General features: G+C 47.5%; 1 protein-coding gene across 4 annotated transcripts in view; it reads left to right on the forward strand.

The window, feature by feature from the left end:
• ccdc181 (coiled-coil domain containing 181) overlaps positions 1–22645 on the forward strand; it is a 60559-nt gene that overhangs the window by 9673 nt on the left and 28241 nt on the right. For 3 of the 4 annotated variants that reach the window (XM_038802046.1, XM_038802050.1, XM_038802047.1), the window contains exons 2-4: positions 8115–8244; positions 9408–10358; positions 22465–22611. In XM_038802046.1, coding sequence (XP_038657974.1) covers positions 8131–8244; positions 9408–10358; positions 22465–22611 — 1212 coding nt within the window. In that variant the 5' untranslated portion in view covers positions 8115–8130. The remainder of the gene's footprint in view (positions 1–8114; positions 8245–9407; positions 10359–22464; positions 22612–22645) is intronic. The other variant, XM_038802048.1, reaches the window with a different exon arrangement.

Genomic DNA, 22645 nt, shown 5'->3' on the forward strand with positions numbered 1-22645 from the left:
ATAATGAAATGACCTAATTGACATTTCTTTGGAATGAAAGCTACTGTAGTTTACGTAATCTCACTATGGTTTAAAAACAAAACATCCAGTCAGGTTTTAATATGAATATTTCGAACCTTAAAAAATATAATTTAAAAGTGGCACAAGTTTCATTAATATTTTCAACAAATAAAGTATAATAAATACCTAGTTCAATTTAACAAAAACATTTACAGCTGAGTTTAATTGTACCATATTTATATGTATTTAAATTTACAGCCTTTTATAACCTACCCGGATCCTATTGGGGACAATTAGTTACCTCATGTTACTTGAGAAATATGAGCTCCCCCAATGAGACGGGGGGGGGGGGGGGGAATCATTAGCAGCGCAGCTTTATAAATAGAGCTGGCTAGTGTGGTACCAGCTAGTGTGGGAACCAGTAGTGAACTACTGTCCGTGTACGTATTCTTGTAAATAAAGTTACTTTCTGCTTGACTCTACAAACTCGTGCTGGATTCTTCGTGGCCCTCACAAAACTGGCAACGAGGGTTAAAATTGGATAGCTGTCTACGTTGCTGAAGCTATTTCCTTGGACTTTTTGTTGGATACAGTTTGGAAGTTTTCTTTCTGTTGCACCATGCCTCTTTACGGATGTTTGGATGTATTTGACGCAGCACTGGAAAGTTGGAACCTGTACGCACAAAGAGTGCGTAGCTACTTCCGGGTGAATAACATCACTGAAAACGAAGGCAGGTGGTTATTGTGCTAACCACCTGTGGCGCGCATAGGTTCAGGGTGGTAAGAAACTGCACCCGATGGTAAAACATTTGATGAGCTTGTGACTTTAGTGGGACAACATTTTAATCCAACTCCGTCTGTAATAGTCCAACATTCACATCACACCGAGGACCACTGGGGAATCCCTTGCTGAGGTTGCACAGGACTGCAGAGGACTGGTAATATGGTGACACTTTGTCAGAGATGTTACGAAACCGGCTGGTTTGTGGCATCAACTAAAGCGACCATTACCCAAGCCAACATTGACTTTTCAACAGGCTATCCAGATAGCGTTGTTCCGAGAAGCACATAACGGGGAACACAGCTGTTACAGAGAATGGGGGTGTATGGCCTGGGGCGCGCCCCCTTCCATCCGAAAGCGCCTCCCCATATCTCTGCTTTGCCTTGGATGGGGCACCTTAAGGGCCCACACCGGTCACCATCGGAAGTTCCTTCCCGAAGAGAGCCTTCTCCGGAGCCCATAGATGTGGAGCCGTGTAAGTGTAGGACTTGTGGACTTCGATCCCGGCGCGTATACCAGTCGTGGCCAGTCATTCCGGCAGAAGCTGAGGCCAACCCAGGGCCCGTACTTTCCATTTGGATGAACACAAGTATGATGCACCCAAGGATGAGGAGAGGGAGGATGACTGCCTGCAACTACATTCCATGGCTAGCCCCCATTAAGGTGATGGTATGTGTAAATGGCCACCCACTTGAAATGGAGTTGGATGCTGCCTCCTGACAGTACGTTACTATAAATACGCAGAGGAGCCTGTGCAGCGGTCTCCGTGGTCAGACAGTAGACATTTGACCGCATCAGTGGGGTATACAGACCCTTGCATTGAAGGATACACAGGCCTGGTTGGTCACCTATATGGGGGATCCATTAGACGTTGCTGGGACTATGATGACACCCGTTGCTTTCGAACGGCAGTTGGGATGCCTCCCGTTCATCGTGGTGCGAGGCCATGGGCCCAGCCTGTTAGGTTAGGACTGGTTGCGCCATTTGCGGCTGCAATGGATTGGATTGGATTGGATTTGTTTATTGTCACGTGTACCGAGGTACAGTGAAAAGTATTTTTCTGCAAGCAGCTCAACAGATCATTCAGTACATGGGAAGAAAAGGGAATTAAACAAAATTCAAGAAAATACAAGAAAATACATAATAGGGCAACACAAGATATACAATGTAACTACATAAGCATTGGTATCGGATGAAGCATACAGGGTGTAGTGTTAATGAGGTCAGTCAATAAGAGGGTCATTTAGGAGTCTGGTGACAGTGGGGAAGAAGCTGTTTTTGAGTCTGTTTGTGCGTGTTCTCAGACTTCTGTATCTCCTGCCCGATGGAAGAAGCTGGAATAGTGAGTAAGCCGGGTGGGAGGGATCCTTGATTATGCTGCCCGCTTTTCCCAGGCAGCGGGAGGTGTAGATGGAGTCCATGGATAGGAAGCAGGTTCGTGTGATGGACTGGGTGGTATTCACGACTCTCTGAAGGATGCTCCTTGCGGTTCTGGGCTGAGCAGTTGCCATACCAGGCTGTGATGCAGCCCGATAGGATGCTTTCTATGATGCATCTGTAAAAGTTGGTAAGGGTTAATGTGGGCATGCCGAATTTCCTTAGTTTCCTGAGGAAGTATAGGTTAAGGTGGGGGGTTATTGGGTTACGGGTATAGGGTGGATACGTGGGTTTGAGTAGGGTGATCATGGCTCGGCACAACATCGAGGGCCGAAGGGCCTGTTCTGTGCTGTACTGTTCTATGTTCTAAAGGGGCAGCAGGGTAGCATGGTGGTTAGCATAAATGCTTCACAGCTCCAGGGTCCCAGGTTCGATTCCCGGCTGGGTCACTGTCTGTGTGGAGTCTGCATGTCCTCCCCCTGTGTGCGTGGGTTTCCTCCGGGTGCTCCGGTTTCCTCCCACAGTCCAAAGATGTGCGGGTTAGGTGGATTGGCCATGCTAAATTGCCCGTAGTGTCCTAATAAAAGTAAGGTTAAGGGGGGGGGGTTGTTGGGTTATGGGTATAGGGTGGATACGTGGGTTTGAGTAGGGTGATCATGGCTCGGCACAACATTGAGGGCCGAAGGGCCTGTTCTGTGCTGTACTGTTCTATGTTCTATAGGTGCTGTTGTGCATTCTTGGTGATAGCGTCGACGTGAGTGGACCAGGACAGATTTTTGGTGATGTGCACCCCTAGGAATTTGAAACTGCTAACCATCTCCACCTCGGCCCCGTTGATGCTGACAGGGGTGTGTACAGTATTTTGCTTCCTGAATGCAATGACCAGCTCTTTAGTTTTGCTAGCATTGAGGGAGAGATTGTTGTCGTTACACCACTCCATCAGGTTCTCTATCTCTCTCCTGTATTCTGACTCGTCGTTATTCGAGAACCGGCCCAGTACGGTCGCATCGTCAGCAAACCTGTAGATGGAGTTGGAACCAAGTTTTGCCACATAGTCGTGTGTGTACACAGGTTTGCCTTTCAGCTACTTTTGTAGGTTTTTAATTTTATGTTTTCACTATAAAGCTAGTGTAAACTTAATTTTGTTACTTCTTGATTTTTAATCTTTATTAGTGTCACAAGTAGGCAATGAAGTTACTGTGAAAATCCCCTAGTCGCCACACTCCGGCGCCTGTTCGGGTACACTGAGGGAGAATTCAGAATGTCCAATTCACCAAACAAGCACGTCTTTTGGGACTTGTGGGAGGAAACCGGAGCTCCCAGAGGAAACCCACGCAGACACGGAGAGAACATGCACACTCCACACAGACAGTGACCCAAGCCAGGAATAAAACCCGGATCCCTAGTGCTGTGAAGGAACAGTGCTAACCATTGTGCTACCATGCCATGTGTGATCTCTAACCGTTGAGTGTGAAGGTGTTAAAGGGGATTCAGAAAAGATTTACAAGAGTGGTTTCAGGGATAGCGCACTTCAGTATTGTTGATAGATTGGAGAAGCTGGGGCTATTCTCCTTAGCGAGAGAAGGTTGAGAGGAAATGTGTTAGAGGTGTTCAGTATGATATGGGGTCTTGGTAGAGTAGATAGGGAGACATGGATCCCGTTGGCAGAATGCTTGAGAACCAGAGGACATCAATTTAAGGTGAATGGCAAATAAACCAGAGACAACATGAGGAGAAACCTTTTTAAGCCGCAAATAGGGTAAAGGACATACTGCTTGGGAGTATGGTGGAGGCAGATTCAATCATAGCTTTCACAAGGGAAATTCATAATTATCGAAAAGCTAAAAGAAAATGCAGGGCCATGGGGGAAAAAGCAAGAAATTTGAATTAGCTAAATTGTTCTTGCAGCGTGGACCTGGCTGAATTACCCCCTTTTGTGCTGTTGCCACTCTTTTATAAGATTCTGTTAGTATCTAAAAAGTCTAAAGAATACAAGGCACTATTGCGTGTTAAATTCTACAACAATAAAACATAATATTGCTTGGTCAATGCACAGATAGCTTGTGATTTTTTCAAATGTATTACAGGATGTAGGCATTGGTGGCTAAGCCAGCATTCATTGCCTGTCCCTAGTTGCCCTTTAGAAGCTGAAGATGAGCTTACCTTCTTGAACTGCTGTAGGTCATGTGATGTAGGTACAGGGTCAGTTCTGTTAGGGAAGGAATACCAGGATTTTGAACCAGTGACAGTGAAGGAACGACGATATAGTTCCAAGTCAGGATAGTGAGTGAGTTGGAGGAGAACTTCAAGGTGGTGATGTTCCTGGGTATCTACTGCCCTTGTCCTTCTAGATGGTAGTGATTATGGGTTTGGAAGGTGCTGTCTAAGGAACCTTGGTGAGTTCCGTGAGTTCCTATAGTGTGCTGTGTAGATGGTACACACTGTCGCTCCTGTTCAACAGTGGTGGAGGGATTGAATGTTTGTGGAAGGAGTAGGCTGCTTTGTCTTGGATGGTGTTGAGCTTCTGGAGTGTGGTTGCACTCCTCATCCAGGCAAGTGGAGAGTATTCCACAACACTCCTGACTTTTGCCTTGTAGATGGGGATCAGGCGTTGGGGAGTAAGGAGGTGAGTTACTCACCACAGGACTCCTAGCCTTTGACATGCTCTTATAACCACCATATTTATATTGTTAGGTCAGTTTAGTTTCCGGAAATAGTAACCCTCAGGATGTTGAGAGTGGGTGATTCAGCAATGGTGATGCCATTGAATGTCAAGCAATGATGGTTAGATCTTCTCTTGTTGGGGCTGGTCATTACTTGGCACCTCTGTGCCATTCGTCAGCTCAAGCCTGGCTATTGCCCAGGTCTTGCTACATTTGTACATGGACTGTGTCAGTAATGGCAGATATACAGAGAACTTTTGTAACTCTTGTACTTTGTGACAATTCAACACTGAAGATCTCGTACACAGATATGGTGAGTTGGCTGGGTACTGGTTAAATTTCACTATGCTCTTTGATCTTGGCTGTGATGATAATTAACATAACATCCAACAGGAGTGTGGAGTACTACACTGAGACTCCTGAAAAAAATCAGGCTACTCATTAAGTTATACTTAGAAATCCTGAAGATTGGGAGGTGATGTGTTACAGTATTGAATAGAGAAGCAAGATAGTAATGATGGGCGGGATTCTCCGACCCCCCGCCGGCCGCCGAATTATCGAGAGGGTCGGCGGGGGTGGAAATCGCGCCGCGCCGGTCGGTGGGCCCCCCCCCCGGCGATTCTCCAGCCTGCGATGGGCCGAAGTCCCGCTGCTGTAATGCCGGTCCGGGCCAGCGTGAATCGGTGGAACCGGTGGCGCAGGCGGGCTCCAGGGTCCTGAGGGGGGGGGGGGGGGGGCGGCTGGGGGGAGGTGTGGGGCGATCTGGCCCCCACGGTGGCCTGGCCCGTGATCGGGGCCCACCGATCCACGGCCGGGCCTGTTCCGTGAGGGCACTCTTTTCCCTCCGCCTTGGCCATAGCCTCCGCGATGGCCGATGCGGATGTGACCCCCCCTGCGCATGCCCGGGGGTGACGTCAGCAGACGCAGATGCTCCCGCGCCTGTGCGGCCTTCCACGCCAGCCGGTGGGACGGCAACCACTCCGGCACGGGCCTAGCCCCTCAAGGTGAGCGCTTGGCCCCTAAAGGTGCAGAGAAATCCGCACCTTTGGGGCGGCCCGACACCGGAGTGGTTCCTGCCACTCCATCCCGCCGGGACCCCCCGCCCTGCTGGGTAGGAGAGCATCCCGGCCGATGTATTATATTTTGAAAATATGGCAGTTGAGCAAGGCATCGACATACATGAACAACCCACAGAACATTTAAGAAGCATTCATTTGGGGCAACACGATGGTGCAGTAGTGAGCACTGCTGCCGCACGGCGCCGAGGTTCCAGGTTCGATTTCGGCACTGGGTCACTGCCATGTGGAGTTTGCACATTCTCACAGTGTCTGCATGGATCTCACCCCCAAAACCCAAAGATGTGCAGGGCAGGTGGATTGGCCACATGAAATTGCCCCTTAATTGGAAAAAAAAATTAGATACTCTAAATTTATTTTTGAAAATGAGAAGCATTCAAATGAGCACCCGAAACATCACAGCAGATGAGGCTATGAGCCCAGTGCTGGAAAATGGGATTAGAATAGATAGGTGTTTGATGGCTGGCACAGAAACGATGCCTCTTTCTGTGCTGTACAACTCTGACTATGGCTCTACAAAAGGGATGAACTGCAAATTCCAGGTCTAAGCAAGACAATAATAATAATAATCACTTATTGTCACACGTAGGCTTCAATGAAGTTACTGTGAAAAGTCTCTAGTCGCCACATTCCGGCACCTGTTCGGGGAGGCCGGTACGGGAATTGAACCCGCGCTGCTGGCTGTGTTCTGCATTACAAGCCAGCGATTTAGCTCACTGTGCTAAAGTGAGACACGAGGATGATGCTTTACTGGTGCATTAGAAAATAATTTTCTTCAGCTGAGATCAGAAAGTACCTAATGGAGGGATATCAATGATATTCACTCTGCATCGTTTACATTAAAGGCATGGTACTTCACTGCATCTGAAAATTTCTGAGTATTTGACAAAATGTTTTCCAGTAGTCTGTTTGGGATTTCATTTGTTCTTTGATTACTTGTCGGATTCCTACCATCTTGCCATGAGGGTTGCATTGTGCTAAGTTCTCTCTCTCAAAATCACCATGTAGTACATCATACATAATGGCGATATAGGAAGTGCAAATGTTTTGTCTCTTAAACTGAGGCTATAAATACTCAAGGAGTACTATTTTTAAAGTGAAAGATTTCCAGATCTTTATCTCCTCTGGCATATACGTTTTCTACAGATGTTGCCTGAGTTCTCTGTCCTACCCCTCTCTTTCTTCCTCTGCATCCATCCAGCCCTCAGCCAATACGAAATGTGCTGCAGCTTGATGATGATCTTGATGATGCCTGTTAAGATCTTGGGAAGGAATAGTAATATTCAGTAAAAAGTTTTCTGAATCAGAACTGCACATGCTGTTAAAGCATGAATTCCTTTTATTTCCTTCTAGATTCCCTCTGCTGGTACATATGTATTGTAACCGTAAGTGGACAAAATGCACAATGGAATTTTCAATACACTACAGGGCCTACAAGTGCATATTTATGGGCCTGTCACCACTCGAGGGCTGGTCGGGCTGTTTCACCTTTTCAAGAAATAATAGTGTGAATGTGTGAGCTCAGATCGTGCTTGGGCCTCTATTAGCAAGGGGCAACAAGTTGGCACAGCAGTTAGTGCTGTTGCCTCACAGCACCAGGGACTCGGGTTCCATTCCAGCCTCGAGTGACTGTGTGGAGTTTGCGCATTCTCCCTGTGTCTGCTTGGATTTCCTTTGGATGCTCTGCTCACAGTCCAAAGATGTGCAGGTGGATTAGCCATGCTAAACTGCCCCTCCATGTCTGAAAGGTTAGATGGGGTTACTGGGTTATGGGGATAGGGTGGGGTGTGGGCCCAGGTGAGGTACACTTTCCAAGGGTCAGTGCTGACTCAATGGGCTGAATGGCCTCCTTCTGCACTGTAGTGATTTTATGATCCTTGTGGCTGCACCACCTTTTAATTTCCTCTCTTTGTCGCAATAGCCTTTTGGCCGGAGAGTTGAAGTCAGTCTTATAACCCTATGACATTCTGACACCCATTGCACCCGATGAGCTGTTTGTGCAGACCATATGCTATACATGCTGTATATGTACTCTCTTGTAATTGAGAGTGTGATATGCAGTATGTCATCATTTGTGTGAGATAATCGCCATAGTTCTAGTCAGTTGGCTCATATTGATGGACAGATGTGATGAAATCCTGCATAGCTCCTAGAACAAAAAATAATAATGTCTAAGTGGTAAACCTTACACTCATTATACATTTTTCAATCTCAAAGGAATTGCTGAACAAAAATGAGTGAAGACAATAGTGTTTCTTCACAAGTTGAAGAATATGAAGATGACTTTGAGAAAGACCTTGATTGGCTGATCAATGAAGAAACAAAAAATAGTGATGAAAATCCAGAGGTAAGAAGTCAAAACAGTTGAGTACGCTAAGCCAGATGCATGCATGATACTAGTAAGCTCCAAAAACTTTCATAGGAGTGTAGAAGTTAACCTTGGTATCGGGATGTTTTTCGTCTAAAGTTTTTTTAATTCAGCAAGATAGAATTGACAGATACACTGTGGAAAACTTTGTAAAATATATTTTATTTAAAAATTAAGCATTTGCAAAAGTGTTAAACAAAATAGAAACTAATGCAGGCAAACATCCCGAACCAGTTCAATTATGAACAGTTTAAGATATTGTTTGAAGGTACATTTCACGATCATTGTTTTCCCATAAATTTGGTGATCATTTTACAATTCAAAATTACTCTTGTTTTCATTGTAAGTACTGCACCTAAATCCTTTGTGTATGTCATAATTACATTTGCTTCAACTTATTTTTAAAAATCAATGTTATTATCATGAATCATTTCCTGAAATGTCCTGCTTCTAAACTTCAAATATGCAAACATAGGTTCTGAATCATCATTGTTGAAATGAACATGCATCACGACTGTAATACATTCTTTGTCAGATCTTCAAAATATGGAATTATTTTACCTCATTTTGGCACTCTATATCTCTTCCCCCCCCCCCCCCCCCCCCCCACCCTTCGCCTTTCCTCTCTCCCTCCCTCTCGATCCCGCCCGCCCCCAGTCCTCACTCCCAATTCGTCCTCCACCAATCCCTAACTTCCCTATTTGTCCTCGCTCCATATTCACCTTCTTTCTGTAACCTCCCTGCATCTTGATACCTACACCCCCTCGACATCCACCATCTTGCTCCATCTGCCTACTCTCCCACTCGACTGAAGTTATCTGATATGCCTTTCTTTAATCCTTTCTTTTCTTTATTGATCTTTCTCAAAGTGTTTGATTTCTTTTGTTTCCTCTTTGCTACTTTAGCCATTCGTAGGATGTAACCTGTGCTAGATATTCTGCCAGTGATAATGAATAAGGGAAAAATTCTGCACAAACTACTTATATAGTTTTCCCACCTCTAATTTGTATCATCTACACGTTAAAACATAAGATCTGTTTCCAAATAGTCAATAAATTTTAATTTTCCCCACACCATCACGATTATTCTATAAAGAAAATAACATTATGGTTTACTCAGATTAATGTTCTGGTTCTGCACAGGATTATGAAGAAGATAAAGCCATTGAACCCAAAACTGATGAAGATCTAGATCATAAGGAAAGAGAAGGAAAAAAAAGTGCAGTAGATGAGAAACAATCTCGAAGTCCTGCAGAAAAATCATGTGAACTGAATGAGGATTTTAAAAACCACACAGGGATCAGCAATGGAAAGGGAAAGGTTATTGTCAATCAACCTGATCCCACATCAGATTCAGATAGTGAGAGTTCATTCCAGGAATTAAAGCAGGAAGATCAGCAGGATGCAGAAGAGCTAACTGAGGAAGTAAAACGTTATATAATGGAAAAGATTGAGCAAGCTAACAAAAAGCTGCTCGATGAAGACCCCATAGATCAAAATAGAGAACGCAGATTGAAGTTCAAAGACAATTTAGTGGATTTGGAGGTCCCGCCTGTGATATTTTCTGAGATAGAAAAGGATAGAGGAGAGGTCACAGGTCAGATGTCTGAAATGTGCATTTCAAGTGATGCTGAAAAGGAAAGTGATCATGCAGAAGGTAAAGTCGATGATGAAAAAAACAAAGACAAAAAAGTGTTGATGGAAAAGGATGGAAAATTTGAATTGGTGAGTTTAGAAGATTTTGAAAGTCAAGGTTTATTACCTCAGATCGCTGTTGCATTCAGCGAAAATGAGTGTAAACAATCTCACTGCTCCAATGAATTAAATTCAGATAATCCTAATGGAAACAACCTTTCAAGCAGACAGAACAATTTGTCTTCATCGCTAACAGAAATGGTTCATGTCCCAAAACCACCAGATGAACCAAAGGATCGAGCAACTTCTGCGGCTAATACACAAAATAATGCAGCTCAAAAGATATTACCTCGAAGGGTCCAATCTGCAATAATGTCCCCAAAATTTGCCCACCTGAATAGCTCCGAACAAAAGGAGCTTAATTGGCGAACTCAAAAGAAGGAGCAACATAAGACTGAGGTAAATTTGCGGCAGTAAAGCTATGTAAATAAAGCCCTTTTAGAGCAATTTGTTTTTTGATGCTTATAATTGAATCATGTTCAGTGAGAATATTATTTTGAGAATGTGGGATTTTATTTTGTTTCTTTGTGGCTGGTGATGTTGTATTTACTTTCCATAGAGCTGTAAAAGTTTGCAGCATAGAAGGACATTGGCTTATCTGTCTGCCTTATTTGTGCTAGATCAATCCAAAACTACCTCACTACTTCGATTTGAGTGCCTTACCTTGTATCTTTCTCTGCTGCAAATATTTTTCTGTGGAAGAAAAAGGTCTGTTTCATCTCTGTGACAAAGTATTTCATGCTGTAACAACCACCTGAAAAAATAGGAAAGTATATCATGAAAATTAGTACCAATATGAAGGAGTTAGGCAGACAGACTATACGTATAAATAATAAGGATTGTGCATTTTACTCTTGTAAACCACAAAGGCAAGTTAGATTTTTATTTTGGGAAAAAGCAAAACTCATCAAGTACACTGAAATGCAATATATATCGATGTACTGAAGCAAGTTGCACTACACTGTTAATACTAAAATTGAACATTAAAAAAGGTTTACACTAGATCAGGCATTGTCAAACTCGGGGGCGCGACCCGCGGTGGGTCGCGGACAGGTGTTGGGAGGGTCGCGGAGCCGTCAGTCTCGGCGCTCCCGATCGTGCAAATCCGGGTGCAACAGCCGCAGCAGGCAGCTTTTAACAATGCCGGCTGCAAGCGGCCTTCAAAATGGCCACAAACATATAAAACAAATTCAGCCGCACTGCGCATGCATGCCCGATCATTGGTGCGCATGCATAAAACTATGCGCATGCGCACCGATGATCGGGCACGCATGCGCAGTGCGGCCGCATTTTTTAAAATACGGTCGCAGCCTTTTGGTTTACAAGTTCAGGGGGGCCAAGGGACCATTGGGGCCAAAGGACCCAAAGCCATTTCCTCCATTTTTCTCAGCAACAAACAAGGTAAGAGAAAATGGTGGGTCGCACACATCGGCCAGCGTGGGAAGCGAAGGTCGGCCGGCGTGGGCCACAAAGGTTGGCCGGCGTGGGCCGCGAAGGTCGGCCGGGTTGGGTCCCGAAGGTTGGCCGGTTGGTAAAAAATGGATCCCCGGAAAAAAAGTTTGAAAAACACTGCACTGGATTATTTGACAGTTATCACTAATTTAGATACTCCCATTTAAAATCACAAAATAGGTAAGTGTGAAGAAGCCCATTGAACCACAGAGGGGTAAGCATGAAAAAGCCCATTCAACCAATCTTGGATCATCTACTCAAATAAACGCGATGGTCGGCCAGCATGGGCCTCGAAGGTCGGCCGAGTTGGGTCCCGAAGGTTGGCCGGTTGGTAAAAAATGGATCCCCGGAAAAAAAGTTTGAAAAACACTGCATTAGATTATTTGAAAATCACATTTAACACTAATTTAGATACTCCCATTTAAAATCACAAAATAGGTAAGCGTGAAGAAGCCCATTGAACCACAAAACGGGTAAGCATGAAAAAGCCCATTCAACCAATCTTGGATCATCTATTCAAATAAATCTACATTGTCCACTGTTTCTTGAATCATTTAAGGAATTTCGCCTCCCTTTCAGAAAGGCACTCCAAATATGGATTACTCATTTCGGTAGCCAGTGCTTTCTAGACAGGGTATAACAAGAAATATCTTTGTACATGAAGATTCAAATGTGCCTTTGTTGCTCAGCAGAATGTAATGCAAATCCATCTGTGTCTCGGATCTACAGTTTAATGGTATTTCAAGACACAACATTCAAACTTATTCTTTCCATGGACTTCAAAACCATGGAAACGACCTTGGAACTCCTTACCTCCCTCAGAGTTCCTTTTGTTCCACAACCTAGGCTTTTCAATCCAAAGTTTTTATTTCAGCACTCTCTTTTAATTTATATCTCCTGATGTTTTTTATGTTGGCCTTTACTGTGTGCTGTGACCTTTCATTAAGTTGTTAGTTTAAACAAAGGTCACTGAGCTAATATTTTTAATAAATTCTGAAAATACTGTAATTTTGAAGTGTGTAGTGAGGTGACTGAATATTCAATAATCTCAAAAAATCATGTAATGCTATAGAAACTACTGTATCTGAGAGAGGAAAAATTAGGTGTATAAACATGAGGGTGGATTTGATAAGGCAGTTCTGCGAGAGTTGACAATGAATGAATATCCTATATTACTGAAAAAATAGCAATTTTTTGTTGAAGCATTTCATTTATTAAAAACATTAGCTCAATGACCTTTGTTGATTTCCCTTGCATTATAGTCTTGTGAATGGCCTGATGAGTGCAAGTTAAAAAGCTTCTACAAAAAACCCAATGCTGCCTCAGTGTCAGGAACCCGGGTTCAATTCCAGCTTTGTGTCTGTGTGAATTTTGTAGGCTCTCCCTGTGTCTGTGTGCGTTTCTTCCAGGTGCTCCAGTTTCCTCCCACAGTCCAAAGTTGTGCAGGTTAGATAGATTGGCAATGCTAAATTGGCACTTAGTGTCAAGGGATGCGCAGGTTATGTTACGTAAATAGGGAAGGGTGGACGGGGGAGTGGTCATGAATAGAGTGTTCTTTTGAAGTCATTCCAGACTTGATGGGCCAAATGGCCTCCTTTTGCATTGTATAGATTCTATGATTCAGCAATACTCACGTTCTGTACTATGAAACAACAAAATGTCCTATATCTTAGTTAAATATTAATTATTGGGGTCACGTGATGTAAATGCAGGAACGGCTGTGTTTTCGTGAGCTCTGGAGCTACTCATTTTTAAAATCTTTTTTTAATCCTGATGCACAAGCCATTTGTGTATAATCTTGTGTGCTTGGAAGACCATGGCAAAAGGGAAACCAAATTAAATCAAGAAAATCCTTGTTTGATTGAGGCGGTCAAGATAGCTGGGGTGGGGCCTAGTTTGCAGTGATAGTTCAGGCCTATGCTTCAGTGATAACATTGGTGTTGAGATGATACCATTGTGAGTGAAGTTGTGGATGACTATCTCGGCTCACAGGCACAGATTATTGGTGAACTGTGAGATATCCTAAAGAGAATGGATGAAGTGGTGCTGAGAATCCTGTCAGTCCATAGAGCAGCTTCCTCAGTGGGGGCTCACCTTCACTTCTTGGAAATCCTACAGCATGGAATGTTGAATATTTCGGTCAATTCTGGGAGATGGGGCCGGAGAAGGAGTATCCATGTTCCTGATCTTGAGGGATGAATTCCCGGCCAAATTTGAGAATTGCCTGCCATGCTTTCACAATCTCAAATTTTGGACTGGGTTTTTTGAATTCGATGGAGTATATTATATTCGGTCTTCGAGGCCAGGGGTCGGTCAAGGATTCCAACCACTGGTGTTGCGTTGTCTTGCCCTCTGTGTTCATCAAGAAGGATTCAATGCGGCCGGAACGAAGGGTCTTCTCCAGCCTCCGGAGGCTAGGTTTCTCTTTACCGGGGCTTCAGGACAACAACATGGTGGGGATGCAAAGGCTTTGTTGAAACTCTGGATGGATCCTGGATGTTACTCTTATGTTCCTGTCATGGCTTGGCTATTTCAAGTTCCTTGGATGGTTATATTTGTAGTGATACTTACATAGGTATGTACAGAAGGGGCTGATGGGTAATGGAAAGACCAGGGGGCAGCACTGGCGTGTATAAAAGTGAGACGCAGACAGCCCTCCCCCTCTCATTGGCTGACGTGACTGTGAGGAGATCAGGAACAGAAATTTAGCTCGGGGCTGCTAGTGTGGTCAGGCCTAGTTGCAGAGCATAGAAAAGTTGTAACCGTGTTTACTAGTGCAGTTCTTTAAGTAAGAGCTCACGCAGTTATTTAAGTTGTGTTGCTCAATAAACCTTATATCAAACTTCTGGACGACTTCTAGCCTCCTTCCAGAGCGTCTACTGTAACTGAGTTGAGTAGCACAGATTACCATCTCTATAGGTAACAAAACAATATTATCCTGCATTGCTCATTAATCCTGAACTTTGTTCCCTTATGATTATATTCCTGATTTTGTGTTATTTTCTTTTCTCCTGACAAGGGTGTGTGATATGGGAGTACGAGGTATTTGTTGCCTGTATCCTGAGTTATTTCCTTTTCTCCTGACAAGGGTGTATATATGATATGGGAGCATGGAGGCATTTGTCGCCTGTTATTGTGCAAAAAAGTGATGGTTGTGTGGTATTTAACTGATTTTTTAAAAATGAGCTTTAATCCTTGCATTGATGCTGAGGAAGTATCTTTTTGTACCCTTCACTTTATTTATACGATGAGTCGTGCCACAGCAAGGTGGTAGGTCGTTTGGTATAGAGGCGGCTGGTATAGTCTTAAAAGTCCTCATTTTATGTGAGGAGAACCCTTGTTAGAGCTTTAGGTGTCATGTTTTTCTTTTGTACTTTAATTATTTTGAGATTAAAGGATCCTTATGTGTCTCCTATGAAGGTACAGACAGATCATGTATCCTGGAATTTTTTTTTCTGTCGTTGGAGCCTGCTGTTGTTGGAGTGGGAGAAAATGTGTACTGGTGCACGCTTGGGCCTGGTCGGTTGTTCCTTGAATATCTGGCCTTTCTTGGGTTGGTCCTCTACATTCACTTGGTTGTGCAGGGAGTGACAATGGTAACTTGGCTCATGGAATGTGTAGTGGCCATATATTTCTGTTGTTAACTTTCTTTGAGGAGCGGAAATGGATGGAATCTCATTGGTAACAGGGCTTAAGTGATGCTTCTGCGGTGCCTAGAGAGGGGAGTAGTTCACTTTGTTCAATATATAGGCCTAGTTTAGTTTGGATGAGTAGGTAACTGTGTTTTCCGGGTCCGGTATGGAAATGGATCACCCTTCCCCGAGGTGTCTCCTTTTTGGGGCTTCTGGGCTACTCTTTTTTTAAATCTTTTTATTGGCATTTTCAAAATTTATAAACAGTTATGTACATTGTTGGCCGTGTTTAGTTACTGTATTATACAGAAAGGTTTGTCTTGTCCTTCCCTTAATTTACCCTATTTACATTCTTCCGCCCATTGGCTCGGCGTGTGATCCCTCCCGCCCCACCCTGCCCTGCCCTTTATGTCCCTCATGGTCGTTTTTTTGGTGGGAGGGTTCCACCCGTTTCTCTCCTCTCCCTCCCCCCCTTTCTTTTCTTCCCCGTCAGCTTCGGCTCTGTTTCCCATGTGATTGGAGGGGGGGCACGTCGCGCATTCCTATGGTCCGTCCCCCCCCCCGTCTTTATTTTTCTTTTTCCTCTCCCTTTTCTTTCTATCTTTCCTATTTCCCCATCTTGCTCAGTGTTGCTGGCCTCGAACAGGTTCTGGAACAGGCCAACAAACTGCCCCCATGCTTCTGGGCTACTGATCTTGAGATTTAGTTCACATGGGGATTATTATCCTGTTGGCTGCTGGGCCTGAGTGCTTTAGCTCAGCGTTGTTAGAGTCTTTTTTTGGTTGGTTAGGCCAGATGGAGTTGGTCAACCCCTTCCAAGTGGTCTTATATGGCGACTCCCAGACTGTCCTCCTCTTGAGACTTGGTCTCAGCATTGGTCGGGGGGGGGTCTCAGCATTGGTCGGGGGGGGGGGGGGGGGGGAGAGGGGAGAAGAGTGCAGTATCCTGCTTCTTATGAGGTTATGTTCTATCATTTTTGTGAATGTACATTGCTGGACCATGTCTGGCATCGATTGGTTAATCCTGGTGCACATCTCTTTTGGGGTTTCCTTTCTTTATCCGGGTAGGTGAGCTGCTGTTACAGGCTCTGATTTGTTATATTTATTTCTGGAGGCTTTCGCTTATCGCTCCCCAAGAGAGTCTGTTGAAAGGACACTAGAGAAAAAGGGGAACAGCAGGATACCACCATTGGCACAAGACATGGCTTGGTAGTGCATACTTTTGCATGCAGGAGTCAGTAAGCCAAGGATTCTTACACCATGCCGAGATTCACAATACAATAGACCTTACTCCACTCCAGACAAATCAGAGGCACCATGGGTGTCTTGACTATTATTCTTCTCATTGTCGGTGGGGTTTCTTTCGTAGAAAATGATGCAAATCTTCCAATGATGGTGGGGTCTGATTGGTGCCTCATGCTTGGAGGTCTTGAGATGCTGTGTTAGGTCACCCCATAAGGGATCCCGTATATTGTGTAGCTCTGTTTTTGTTGTCCTTGTCTTGTGGAGGAGGGTCACAAGGTGCTATGTGCTTATGGCTTTATCCTGTTATCCTGAGATTCCCTCATCCTTCTGGTATCCTTACATTATCCATACAAAAGGAGACACTGACTACAATGACATTTGAACCATTTGTATGAGTATTTGCTGGTCTTTTCTGTATGTACATGTGGAATAATGATTATACTAAATTTGGGGGATTTTTTGCATCTTGTGGTAAAATGTAAAATTGAAAACCTTTAATAAATATTCATCTAGACTTCCGGTTGCGGTGATGCGGAGCTAAGCCGCACGTTTGGTAGCTCCCGGTATTTTTGGTCTTTTGGGCTCTTTTAAGGGCCCGCAGCGGTGCTGGTTGGACTTTTCCCCGGTTGGGAACACATCCGCTGTACTTATCTGCCGGTGGATGGACTGGACCAGGAGCGGAGCGGTCAAAAAATCTGCTTTGGAGCAGAGAAAGGTGCGAGGCAGGAAAAACAAGATGGCGGCGGGCGGGGCACCGACAGCGTGGCAGCAGTGGGCGCACGAGCAGCAGGAGCTGCTCCATCGCTGTTTCAGAGAGCTGAAGGCTGAGATCCTGGAACCGTTTAAGGCCTCGCTGGACAAGCTCATGGCGACTCAGACGGCTCAGGGTGCGGAGATCCGAGAGCTACGGCAAAAGGCCTCGGAGAGCGAGGACAAACTCCTGGGCCTGGCAGTGAAGGTGGAGTCGCACGAGGCGCTTCACAAGAAATGGCTGGCAAGGATGGAAGAGATGGAGAACCGCTCCCGTTGGAAGAATCTGCGGATTCTGGGCCTCCCGGAGGGGCTGGAATGTTCGGATTTGGGGGCCTACGTGGCTGTGATGCTGAACTCGTTAATGGGCGCGGGGTCGTTCCAAGGACCCTTGGAGTTGGAGGGTGCCCATCGAGTGCTGGTGAGGAAGCCCAGGCCGAACGAGCCGCCTAGGGCGGTGCTGGTCCGTTTTCACCGCTTCGTTGACTGTGAGTGCGTGCTGAGATGGGCGAAGAAGGAAAGGAGCAGCAAATGGGGGAATGCAGAGATCAGGATCTACCAGGACTGGAGTGCGGAGGTGGCGAAGAGAAGGGCTGGTTTCAATCGGACGAAGGGAGTGCTTCACAGGAAGGGGGTGAAGTTTGGTCTGCTACAGCCGGCTCGCCTCTGGGTCACTTACAAGGACCGCCAGCTCTACTTTGATTCTCCGGAGGAGGCCTGGGCCTTTGTCCAGGCAGAGAAGTTGGTCTCGAACTGAGGACTGGGGGGGCTGTGGAATGATGTACATAGTCTGGAGGCTCTGACCTCCTTGGTATACTTTCGTTTTTATTGGCTGTGTTTGATGTTGCCTTTTTGCCGTTCTGCTTTTTCGCTTTTTGGGGCTGTTATTTATTTATTTGGGTGCTTTTTCATTTTTTTCACTGGTGGAGGGTTGGGGAGCTGTTTGCGGTCCCGCTGGGTCATGTGCCTGTCTTTTTCCCGCGTGTTGGGTCGGGGGGGCGGGGTTTGGGATGGAAACGTGGGTTTTCTTCCCACACTGGAGAAGCAGTGGGCGGGGCCAGCACTGGGAGGGAGGAATGGTGGTTGTGTTGCATCGGGGGGGGTGGGTCGTTGGGATGGTGGGAGCAGCCGGGGTCAGCAGGAGTCGGCTGACTTACGGAAGTACAATGGAAGGGGTTACGCAGCTAGGGGGAGCCCTAGATTGGGGGGGGGAGGGGGTGTGGGGGACTTGGGGGGGGGTGGAGTAGGGGGGTATCGGGTTGCTGCTGTAGGGGCCGTAGGGGAACTGCTAGTGAAGGGGGAGGTTGGGGGGGTCTGCCACCGTGGGGAACGGGCCTGCGGGGTTCTGCGGGCACGTGGTGAGCCGAGGGAGAGCTATGGCTGACCGGCGCAGAGGGAGGGGGAAGACCCCCCAGATTTAGCTGGTCACATGGAACGTGAGAGGGCTGAATGGACCGGTGAAGCGGTCCCGGGTCTTGGCGCATTTGAAGGGGCTGGGAGCGGACGTGGCTATGTTCCAGGAGACGCACCTTAAGGTGGCGGATCAGGTGAGGCTGAGAAGAGGCTGGGTGGGGCAGGTGTTTCACTCGGGCTAGATGCGAAGAATCGAGGGGTGGCAATTTTAGTTGGCAAGAGCTTGTCGTTTGCTGCGTCGAGAGTGGTGGCGGACAGTGGAGGTAGATACGTAATGGTGAGTGGTAGACTTCAAGGGGAGCGGGTGGTTCTGGCTAATGTGTACGCCCCCAACTGGGACGATGCGGGCTTCATGCGGCGAATGTTGAGCTGGATCCCGGACCTGGAGACAGGGGACTTGATCTTGGGAGGGGACTTTAATACTGTGTTGGATCCAGCTCTGGATTGTTCGAAGTCTAGGACGGGTAAGAGGCCGGTGGTGGCCTTGGTGCTGAGGGGGTTCATGGATCAGATGGGAGGGGTAGACCCTTGGAGGTTTTTGAGGCTGGGAGGTGGGGAATTCTCCTTTTTCTCCCATGTCCACAAGGCTTATTCCCGGATTGACTTTTTTGTTCTCAGCAGGGCGCTAATCCTGAGAGTGGTGGGGGCGGAGTATGCGGCGATAGTCATATCTGACCATGCTCCGCATTTGGTGGACCTGGAGCTGGGAGAGGGGAAGGATCAGCGCCCGCTGTGGAGGTTAGATGTGGGGCTTCTGGCAGAGGAGGAAGTATGTGAGTGGGTTCGTAGGGGTATAGCGGGGTATCTGGAAGCTAATGATAGCGGGGAAGTGCAAGTTGGGGTGGTTTGGGAAGCGCTGAAGACGGTGGTTAGAGGGGAGCTGATATCCATTCGGGCGCACAGGGAGAGGGGGGAGAGGGTTGAGAGGGAGAGGTTGGTGGAAGAAATGGTACGGGTGGACAGGAGATATGCGGATGTCCCGGAGGAGGGGCTTTTGAGGAAGCGTTGCAGTCTCCAAGCGGAGTTTGATATACTGACCACCCGGAAGGCGGAGGCGCAGTGGAGGAGGGCGCAGGGGGCGGTATATGAGTACAGGGAGAAGGCAAGTCGGATGCTGGCCCACCAGCTCCGGAAGCGGGAGGCAGCGAGGGAGATAGGGGGAGTCACAGATGCAGGAGGGAACTTGGTGCGGAGTGGCAGGGACATTAATGGGGTGTTCAGATCCTTTTACGAGGGGCTGTACCGGGCAGTGCCCCCTAGGGAGGTGGGCAGGATGGACCGCTTTCTGGATAAGCTGGAGTTCCCAAGAGTAGAGGATGAGCGGGTGGAGGGTCTGGGGGCCCCAATCGAGTTGGAGGAGCTGATGGAGGCGTTGGGGAGCATGCAGACAGGGAAAGCACCGGGACCTGACGGGTTCCCGGTGAAGTTTTATAAGAAGTTTTCAGATCTGCTGGGCCCGCTGCTTGTGAGGACCCTGAATGAGGCGAGGTAGGGGGGGGCTCTGCCCCCGACGATGTCTAGGGCAATAATCTCACTGATCCTGAAGCGGGATAAGGACCCCCTCCAGTGTGGGTCTTACAGGCCGATTTCGCTCCTCAACGTGGATGCAAAGTTGTTGGCTAAGGTACTGTCCAGGAGGGTGGAAGATGTGGTCCCGATGGTTATCCATGAGGACCAAACGGGGTATGTGAAGGGGAGGCAGCTGAATGTCAATGTACGGCGGCTTCTTAATGTTATGATGATGGCGTCGGCAGATGGGGAGGCGGAAATAGTAGCATCGATGGACGAGGAGAAAGCTTTTGACAGGGTGGAGTGGAGCTACCTGTGGGAAGTGCTGAGGAGGTTTGGGTTTGGTGAGGGATTCATTACCTGGGTGAGGCTGCTGTATAGCTCCCCGGTAGCGAGTGTGGTGACGAATGGGAGGAGGTCGGAGGACTTTTGGCTTTCCCCTGCTCTACGCGTTAGCGATTGAGCCCTTGGCCATGGCGCTGAGGGATTCGAAGAACTGGAGGGGGATTGTGCGGGGGGGGGGGGGGGGGGGGGGGGGGGGAGGAGCACCGGTTGTCGCTGTACGCAGATGATTTACTGTTGTACATCGCGGATCCGGCGGGGGGGGGGATGCCAGAGGTGTTGAAGATACTTGGGGAGTTTGGGGATTTTTCGGGCTATAAGATCAACGTGGGGAAGAGTGAGCTGTTTGTGCTGCACCTGGGGGACCAGGAGAGGGAGATAGGAGAGCTCCCGTTGAAGAGGGCGGAGAGGAGCTTTAGATATCTTGGGGTCCAGATACCTAGGAGCTGGGGGGCCCTGCATAGGCTAAACTTTTCGAGGCTGGTGGAACAGATGGAGGAGGAGTTCAGGGAGGTGGGATGCGCTGCCACTCTCCTTGGCGGGTGGGGTCCAGTCAGTTAAGATGACGGTGCTCCCGAGGTTTTTGTTTCTTTTCCAGTGCTTCCCCATATTTATTCTGAAGGCTTTTTTTAAGAGGGTGAATAAGAGTATTCTGGGGTTCGTGTGAGCGCGGAAGACCCCGAGAGTGAGGAGGGTATTCCTGGAGCGAGGCAGCGAGGTAGGCGGCTTGGCGTTGCCCAACTTGTGTGGGTATTACTGGGCTGCGAACGTGGCGATGATTCGTATGTGGGTGATGGAGGGGGAGGGTGCCGCATGGAAGAGGTTGGAGGTGGCGTCCTGTGTGGGTACGAGTTTGGAGGCATTGGTGACGGCCCCGCTCCCACTCCCCCCGGCAAGGTACTCTACGAGTTCGGTAGTGGTGGCTTCCCTCAAAGTTTGGGGGCAGTGGAGGCGGCATAGGGGGGAAGTGAAGGCCTCAGTGTGGGCCCCGTTACGGGGCAATCATCGGTTTGCACCAGGGAGAATAGATGGTGGGTTTTTGAGTTGGCATAGGGCAGGCATCAGGCGGATGGGGGACCTTTTCCTCGATGGGAAGTTTGCGACTCTAGAGGAGTTGGAGGGGAAGTGGGGCCTCCCCCCTGGGAATGCTTTCAGGTATATGCAGATTAGGGCGTTTGTCAAGTGGCAGGTGGCGGAGTTTCCGCTACTGCCGCCTAGGGGGGTGCAGGATAGGGTGCTCTCGGGGACGTGGGTCGGTGAGGGTAGGATCTCGGCAATTTATCAGGTGATGCAGGAGGAGGAGGAGGCCTCGGTGGAAGAGCTGAAAGCGAAGTGGGAGGAGGAACTAGGGGAGGAGATCGACGAGGAGACGTGGGCGAGGGTGAACGCGTCCTCTTCTTGCGCATGGCTCAGCTTAATTCAGGCTGAAGGTGCTGCATAGGGTGCACATGACTGGGGCCAGGATGAGCCGGTTCTTTGGGGGAAAGGACAGGTGTGGGAGGTGTTCAGGTGGCCCGGCGAACCACACCCACATGTTCTGGGCGTGTCCGGCGTTGGAGGGGTTTTGGAAGGGGGTGGCGGGGACTTTGTCCAAGGTGGTCGGTTCCAGGGTGGAGCCAGGCTGGGGGCTTGCGATCTTTGGGGTAGCATCGGAGCCGGGAGTACAGGAGGCGAGAGAGGCCGGTACCCTGGCCTTTGCGTCTCTAGTAGCCCGGCATAGGATTCTCTTACAGTGGAGGGACGCGAAGCCCCTGAGCCTGGAGGCCTGGATTAATGACATGGCCGGGTTCATCAGGCTGGAGAAGGTCAAGTTTGCCCTGAGGGGGTCGGTACAAGGGTTCTTCCGGCGGTGGCAGCCCTTTCTCGATTTTCTGGCGGAGGGTTAGAGGGTGGTCAATCTCAGCAGCAGCCCGGGGGGTGGGTTCGTGGTCTGTTAAAGTGATTTGTTTTTGCGACGGTGTGTTTGCTATTTGCTTCTTTTTTGTATTGTCATTCATTTATTGCTTTGTATTGGGGGGGGGGGGGGGTCTTTTTTCTGTTTATTTCTACACCTTGTTTACTTTATTGTTGGGAGAAAATTTGTTGTTGAAAAATTTGAATAAAATCATTTTTTAAAAAAATAAATAAATATTCATTAAAAAAAATATATGATTTGTTGTGTAGGTAAGGGCAAAAAAAACTGAAGAAGAAATGCGGAAGAAAGAGGAGAACAAGATAGCTTTTGGGGTCTGGCTTCAGAAGAAGAAACAGCAGCACCAAGAAGAAAAGAGAATTCAATGTGCAAAGGAGCTAGAAAGAAAGAATAGTAAGGTACTGTACTGTTGAATCTGTGGTAAGCAGGAAG

This window comes from Scyliorhinus canicula, chromosome 7, assembly GCF_902713615.1.
Source record: "Scyliorhinus canicula chromosome 7, sScyCan1.1, whole genome shotgun sequence".
In the NCBI taxonomy this organism is placed as follows: Eukaryota; Metazoa; Chordata; class Chondrichthyes; order Carcharhiniformes; family Scyliorhinidae; genus Scyliorhinus; species Scyliorhinus canicula.